We start from the raw sequence: 8,241 nt of genomic DNA, 5'->3' as shown, positions 1-8,241 counted from the left end.
TACAAACCAATTAGCCAGTAATTCAATTTTATGCCACAAGATAGAAAACATTTACCTTATTGTCGAAAACTACTACAATACCTTATAAAAAAAGAATTTGTTTTATCATATATTTCAGGACATTACAATCAGCAGTTGTATTGATTCATGGGACATAATCACATCTTCAGCTCTATTTTTTTTTAAATAAAAGTGATTCATTGGGATCTCTGCACCATTGTATATTATTTAATACAGTATTAGACACACCCACCAAATTTGCCAAAAAAAACTTCATTTGCTCATCTATAAACCATACATTATAAGACACAAGTCTCCACACTGTATAATCGGGTATTTATGCCAAAAGACATGCACTTCATCACTATAATATAAAAACATGATTTCAAGTGGAGGGGAAAAAGTAATGGCTTAGTAAAAAATACGGTGCTACATAAAGTTAAAGACATTTTAATTTGTCCAGCTCTAAACATAAATGTGTTCCAACATCATCAATTTTCCATACCACTTACCCTCACAAGGATTACAGGGGTGCTGGAGCATATTCAGGCCAAATGTGGGCATTAGGCAGGGGAGAATACTGAATTGGTTGACAGCCCATTAAACCGTTAAACAGCCCCTTTATGCCAATTTCAATGAATTCAGAATATCTTAAACGCAGGAAACATAAACCTGCACCCCCTCTTTAAAATGATTTTTCACAATTTTCCTGCAGTAGCAACACCACTATACATCACACACAAACACCTCTGTTTTGAATTGTGTTTATTCATGGCATAAAACCGCATATTACACTCAATAAACTTTACAATAACGAGTTTATGAAACTCAGTGGAATATCATCTGTGGAAATAACAACAATCCCCACAGACAGCTTACAAGTAACTCTATTATAGAGTTTCTGGATTGTTATCAGAAAAAATAAAACTCACATACACACCTAATAGATATGTACACGTGTTGTATGGAGGTTAGAAAACAAACATGGGTGAAGGAGGGGTGTAGCTGGAATGTAAATATATGAAGGTGCAGTGCAGGAACGGGTCCAAAATGGAAGCCTGATGCAGCTTTGGTGTGTTGGTGTGTCCATTCAGGACGGACCGAGCAGAAAAACACTCAGCACTTTCCATCTCGTCTCTCTCTGCATACCTATCCTACCCTCTCATAGCCCCCCTCCCTTCTTGTGCTCTTCTGGCCGGCAGTGAAGTGGAGACATGTGTTTCCCTGCACCTGCATGGAGAGAGGCAAAGAAAAAGTCAAGTCAAGATTCCTCCTCCTCCTCCCTCTCCGCTACAGACAGACTGGCGCCGAGCATGAAGCTTTCATTAACCCCAGGCAGATAGCAATGAATGCTCTTACAAATAAAAACAGGGCCTCGCCTAATTAGTTGCCGCTCCGGATTGTCCACGGATATCAATAGGGCTTTTAAAAACGTCTACGAGATTTCACGTTGACAAAAAAAGATAAAAAGCCGTTTCATAACTTTAAAACAGCATTTTAAGGAGTAAAATGTTGCTTTCTTCAAAATGTTTGACACATTTTGATGGCTTTAGGGTTGGGGACATATGGCTGGCGGGCCACAGATGGTGCCTGTCAGAGCATTTAAAGTGGACTACGTGGAACAAAAAAAACTAGAATCAGTTAGTATTAATGGTAATGTAATATGAATTGAAGTTTTTTTTTTCAAAAATGTATATGGCAAAAGAAAACAAAAACAGCAAAGCATATTTTTTTAGTATCTTATTCCTGAATTGAAAGGTCTATTGCATCATGTCTGAGGGAGAGCCGTACTGATTTCTCCATTTGCATCATGAGTCATCAAGAAACTCACTCATGTCAAAGAAGCACTTGTGATTTGGTCTATAATATAAAGCGAATTCTACTTGCAATCAAAAACAAAATCACACTAACATGGTTGCTAATTTCAACAAAATAAAAAGTTTCAAAGCTTTTTTTCTGCGTATTTGGGTATTTCAATTTTCACCTTGAATTTGGAAGTCATTTTAATAAACATTTCCATGTTTTTTCAAAAGGAGAAAAATAATATAAAAGTTACTTAGTACTGTCTGACACATCCGGGGGGAAAATGCTCTTACACAAAACCACATTGGCCCACAAACATGTTTTTCATCTCATGACGGACTAGGATATTATTATGACTATTATTATTATATCAACAATGGAAACAAATAGTGGCAGTACCTACCATGATCAAACATGATATATCCTAATGGCACAAACGCCCTTCATCTTTGGAGAAAGTTCTGGTCAGGTCAGAAGCCTGGAAGAAAATCTGAACTTTAATCAACATGGTATAGTCATAATTCAGTGGCATTTATGACAGAAATGCATAATTGCGAATGGGATATGTCCAGATTTGCTCACCTTTATCGACAAAAGCCTGGGAGTCTCCTCGGCCTCAAGGGCGATCTGTAGATCGAAAATGTAGTCGATGACATGCTGAAGGATCTCCACCTGGCTCACCGTCTTGTTGCGGGGGATGCTGGGTACGAGCGCCGCCAAGCGCGAGTAACAGTCGTTCATGTCACCCGCCGGCACCTCCACGCACGCGTGTTGTTGTTGCTGCTGTTGCTGCTGCTTCGTCGTCCGGCCGATAGCCACGCTACGCTCCGAAATACAGCACACGGCTTTGTAGCAGCTCCTTCCTGACCGAACGGGACTAATCGCTTTCATGGCGGAGTTTGATAAGTGAGGAAACAAAAGTTACTTGGCTTTATGATTTCCGCCTTCTTGAAAAGAACTCGCCTTGCTGTCAAACTGAGACGCTCACTATGTTATATAGAGCACGAGAGGGATACGCCCATTCCATATTGCCGCTTCTTGATTGGTCGAGGCGAAAAGAGCCGCATTCTTATTGGTCAATGCTACCTGGCTGCCGAGGTGGGTGGAATGAGGAAATATGAATTGGGGTTGCCTTCAAGGGGTATTGTATTGTATTTCCCAGGTATCTGAGACCCCCCCAAATGTTGGAATATTATGTTTGAATTAGTTTTTGCATAACTTTAAGTGTTGTCATGTATATGTTTGTCGAAAAGTGAATGTAGTCTCTATGAAATGATATTTTCTGTTTCTATTGTTTTCTAGTATAGTATAGCATATAATATATCAAGTATGTAATAGTGTAATGATAGATAGTAAGAGTGTATTGATAGTACAAATGTTTATTTTTGGGGGGAAGATTTTCTCCACAAAATATTGACATTCTAAAAATTTTAGTACTATACAATTTATAGCCCGCATTTCAGATATTTACGGTTTTATTAAACATTCAATGATTCTATTGGGTTTTTATAATGCTGAAATTATATAAAATAACACAATAATAGTTACCATACTTTATTTTCAATCAACTTTGCGTTACCTTTTAGGTTAACTTCTAAATGGCCCATGAGAATGGACTTTACGATGAAGGTAAAAGGTCAAACGGTGTCTCTTATTCTCGTGGGTACTTTTGATGATGACACAGGGAGCAAACGGTGCACATCTGTTTCTCGGTGCAAAAAAAAAGACAGGGAAAAAAAGGAAAAAGAACCAACAACAACACTGAAACAATTGCAGAGGCACAAGTTGGCTGCCATGGAAGCACGTCCCGTTCTGCTCCTTATATTTATATGCCTTATTTTCCCCTCTCTCTCTCTCTCTCCCTCGCTCACACACACATGCACACACAATCCTGTTTTGTAGAGGAATGCAGCGGCCAGCCAGCTGTGTGTCCTATCCCGGCCCAGCTGTGTTGATCTAACGCGCCAGTCCCAGACATGCTGGCGCCAGCATCCCGACGTCATCCATTCACCCCGACGCGTCCTCCCTCCCCTCCCTCGCCTATTCTCCCTCCCCTTTCCTTCTCTCCGAGACGCTCAAACCTCTGATTGGCTCGTTTCAACTGTCAATCACCAACACCACTTTAAATCCGTGTAGAATAACACACAGAAAGTAAGAATACCCACAAAATCTAAGTTTAAAACGTATAAACAAACAAAGTGGAACAATCTGAGAGTACCAAATAGTATTTTATATACACGTAAATCACTGGGTTTGACCCCAAGGTGGCTTATTTGAGAAAAAGGAAGGAATAAATATTCCCCTTTTCGACTTTCCCAAGAAGGGATGGTGGGAAGATGAGAAAACTTCAATACTTTTACTTACTTGACACAACTCCCTTTAGACCAATGTTGTATATTAAGAAGTCATTTTAAGTAACATGTGTGTGAACTGTGAGTGAACATGTTTGAGTGCCATTCACAGTAATAGAGTGATTGTCCATTCAATTTTATCTGGGAGGGGCTGGCAGTGATCAATATCAGGTCTTCCAGTTGAAATGGGGTGTAAATTATCCATGTCAATGGCAGCAAACAAGTTAATACTGAGTTAAAAGATATTTGGCCTGGTAAAAATGTTCAACAATTAACAGCACTATCTATATACACGTATAATATATAATATATTGGACAGCACTATATCATAATATACCATACAATGAATTATTCAGGTTATAAAAAAGCTAACTTTAATGTCCAGAGCTCCTGCTTGAACTTTGCTAACACTAAAATTCATTAAAGATAAAACAAATATCTTAAAATGTGCCATTTGGGACCCCCGAAAATAGCATTGTTTTTGTGATTGACAATATTTGGACTCTAGGCAAAAATTGCAACTGTCCGCTACTTTACTTTAATAATAGTATAACTTTAGCTATATTCCACAAGGTAACTTTAACCTTTAATTCTACTGAACTAGTTTTTCTTTTGTTTTCAAGTCTCTTTCAGGCATTTTGCTACAAGACCCTGTTGCACTGAATTTGATGCACGCGCGGGATCAGGTGCTCGCCATGCAGAGAGCATGGACACAATCGCCTCTCTCTTTCAATGGATGGGAGAATTCCGAGCCTGGCGTCAGTGAGTCTGCTCCCCCACTCCTCCTCCTCCTCCTTCTCCTCCTCCTCTTTCCTCCCATTCCCTCCCTCCCTCCCTCCTCCATGCAGCTGGACGCAGACAATCAAGTCATCAACAATCGCCACGCATAATGATCGACACCCTTCTTCTCCCCTCCTCTTCTTTACTTAATCAAATTACCATCCTAGTTTTACTAGCGAATCATGACCAAAAATGTACCAAAATAAGCTTTGAATTGACTACAGTGGAAGGATTTGAATGAACTCCTGATTGTGAACATGTTGGAATAAAACTGAAAATATAGCTGTTTAAAGTATAGTATTTATTCTAAAATTTCCATATAGTGTTTTATGATATCACTGTACATTTGCATGGTATCTACTGAACATTTTGGAAATTAAATATGATTATAAAGCCAAAATGGTCAGTGACTGTAACATTAGACATCATGACTTGATGTTGATTTTGCAATGCTGTCTCAGCAAATAGTACAATTTACGCTATTCATAAGAAGTTTTATAATAAGTTGTTTTGATTTCCTCCGAACTCTGAAACATGTGACGCAATGGGAAAGGCTGCATCAGATAATAATCCTGCAAAGCTAAATGTCTGGGGTTGTTTTCAAGGTAAACCTCGCATTAGGCATGCATGCCCAACAAAGCACATGCCTGTCAAATAGAGCTTCACTTCCACACCGGTGTGGCTTGGCTGCGTGGGAATGTGGCTGTTGATGCAGTCAGGTGACCCTGCTCCTGTCCTTGGATGGAAATATTTGACACACGCGAATAAATGGAGGCAAAGCAACATGTACGGCAGGCAGAAGGGGAGTCGAAAAGCCTCGACCGTGCAGCGGCCAAAACAAGCAATTCACGACGTGATTCAGCGACGGAGGCTACCAGCTGCTAGTCACACATTAGCTTTGGTGCTTGGCCCGACCCTGAATAGAACGGTACATAAGTTGTTAGGATGACTTGTCAAGTTTGAGTCTAAAAAGCTGACTTGAGTTGGAATTTCTTGCATTCCTACTCAAACACATTGGGAAATTAGGAAAAATGACAAAATGGTCAAAATATACAGTGATATGAAAACATTTTGTTGGCTCTGATCATTTTCCTTTGGGAATAAATTGTTGTATGGTTGAGCAAACTCAGTAAAATATATAAAATAGCCGAAAAACAAACTAATATTTGAGAGGAGAAAAGGGTTTATAGGCATTAAGGAACGTGTGCAATCATTATTTAAAGGCCTCCTATCACGTAAAATGAGTTTTTTCTGAACAGGGTGTCTGTCTATCAGATGTGCAAATGTACAACATATGTTCTTAGTTCAAAATAGTCTTGTTAAATACTTTCATCACATTAAACATCAGCAAGGTCGCTATGATCAAGATTTGAATAGATTTTGAATGGGTGTTGCAATGTAAACTTTATGGATCTTCCCACTAAACGCTAACATATTGCTACTAAATTGCACAGTCTTGTTGGTTTTATGTTTAACTTTTAGCTTCTGTTCACACCTGGGCGCTGGTTAAGAATGCTGTCGAATGTAATTTAAGGCCTTTTCTTGTTGCTGAAACCTAATCTCCTGTGCATTTCCTTCTTCATTAGAATCCAAGCTGCAGTGAGTGGGTCCACCACATGACATTTAGATCATTACCGGGTTCAAGCAAACATGTGCTGTTCCGGCGTATAACAGTTCCACGTGATTAGTAGAAGACACAAAACTAATTGGATCACAACATACATGTGTGTGTGTGTGTGTGTGTGTGGATTCCATTGCACAATGTAAACACACAAAGATATACTACACATAGACACTGGATGGGGATCAGATTGGATGAGAAGCTCAGCTTGCCTATGTCAAGTCTGTACATGCGCTCCCTGCGCTGTTTATTTGCCCTTCCCAAAATGGCACAATGGCGAGATTAGGGCCCTGCCGCGCTTCCATGAATGGTCATCCATTCCGTTCATTGCGAGTAAGTGCTCCTTGCTGTTTTCCATGTGTCTTGTGGGCAAGACGGCAGAGCTGCCGCTGGTTCCAATTCAGATTCTCTCACTAGGAATGATGCATATGCTACCAGTCAAGTCATATTTTTTTACAGATCTTAAATTATAGCAAATGACTCAAAGGGCTTCACAAGCCAACAGTTGGGAATTATGAAATCCACTTTTATGAAAACCTCTCCCCGACCGAAAAAACAGGAAAATACTCGAATTGAGATGAAATGAGAGATAAAAGATGATTACTACAACATAGGCTTTGTTCACTGAAGAGATTAAATCTATCTTTGAGTGGTGCTGAGAAACTCACAAATGCTTTACACAAATGACGGCTGTTGTGATGCTGCAGGGGTTCAGCTGGGTACACTTCACAGAGGCACACTGCATCCCTGGTGGGTATGTGTGCACCTGTGTGTGTGTGTGTTTCTAGGTCAAGTGGGTCAATGAAAATCTTAAATCATACACATGCATGTATGGCTGAACATACACTTCCTTGTGTTGATAATGGCTTGAATCAATGGGGACTGAAGACATCACACGCAGCTGATCCTTTAAACATACATACACACACACACACACACTTTCCCAATCTGGGTCATTTGTGCCCCTCTTGGTCACCCTTGTCGGAGTGGTCCAGACGGGAGGGTGCAGAGTGGGAGAAGAAAGGTCTGGGATCCAAGTGACCTGATTAAAAATTTCACACACACGCACACACACACACAGACCGCTAAGCTGCATGGCTAATCAAACACAACACACCCGCTGACCTTGCTAGCTACTGGACTCTGTAGTTGTCTAGTAATGTCACCGCACCGTCCCCAAATGGATAAAGTCCTTTCTACAAAGCGTGTGTCTTTGTGTGGGTGTGTATTGTCTTATATTATGGACATTTCCTGCTGACATTTTCCAGCTGCACTGTCACTTACTGGAAATACACTCCTTATTACTCAAGAGCACTAAAAATACAGCTTCCTCCAAAGTAACTCAAAGAGGCCCGGGGAACCTATGTCTCATGAACGGAAAGGCTGTGAGCGTAGTTCTCCGCCAAGGCTACAATGATCATCATTTGGATTAAAGTGTCAGAGGTTGCCCTCCTACTGGACATGCCACTTAATTAAAAAAACAAAAAAACCTGAAAATCAAACCGCAACCAAGTGTTTGTTTCTTGGTATGCACCAAAAATCTTCTGTTCTGTTTTGTCTGTCCAAAGGACATTCTCTCAGAGGCTTTGTGGCTTCTAAATAGGCATTTACAAAAATTCCAATCCTGCTTTGATTGGGATGAACTCTGTTCAAAGATATAGTTCATAGAGGTCTAAAAGATGAACA

General features: G+C 40.1%; 1 protein-coding gene across 1 annotated transcript; it reads right to left on the bottom strand.

Annotated features, from left to right (window-relative positions):
• Nucleotides 1–750: 750 nt before the first annotated feature.
• On the bottom strand, nt 751–2,788 carry id3 (inhibitor of DNA binding 3). Its single transcript, XM_077621769.1, has 3 exons — nt 2,386–2,788; nt 2,207–2,281; nt 751–1,230 (listed from the first exon to the last, which is right to left on the bottom strand). The coding sequence occupies exons 1-2, from the start codon at nt 2,692–2,694 to the stop codon at nt 2,228–2,230; spliced, it is 363 nt and encodes a 120-aa protein (XP_077477895.1). The 5' UTR covers nt 2,695–2,788; the 3' UTR covers nt 751–1,230; nt 2,207–2,227.
• Nucleotides 2,789–8,241: the final 5,453 nt, after the last annotated feature.

Source organism: Stigmatopora argus, chromosome 15 (assembly GCF_051989625.1).
Source record: "Stigmatopora argus isolate UIUO_Sarg chromosome 15, RoL_Sarg_1.0, whole genome shotgun sequence".
NCBI lineage: Eukaryota > Metazoa > Chordata > Actinopteri > Syngnathiformes > Syngnathidae > Stigmatopora > Stigmatopora argus.
The sequence above is the reverse complement of the archived record's forward strand: the minus strand, read 5'-3'. Positions and strand labels throughout refer to the sequence as shown.

What these genes read in the sequence shown, in the direction of transcription:
- id3 (XM_077621769.1), bottom strand. Translation starts at nt 2,694, where the DNA reads ATGAAAGCGATTAGTCCCGTTCGGTCAGGAAGGAGCTGCTACAAAGCC. An exon ending in CCAGGCTTTTGTCGATAAAG is followed by an intron (nt 2,282 to 2,385) that starts GTGAGCAAATCT and finishes ATTTTCTTCCAG; the next exon opens with GCTTCTGACCTGACCAGAAC.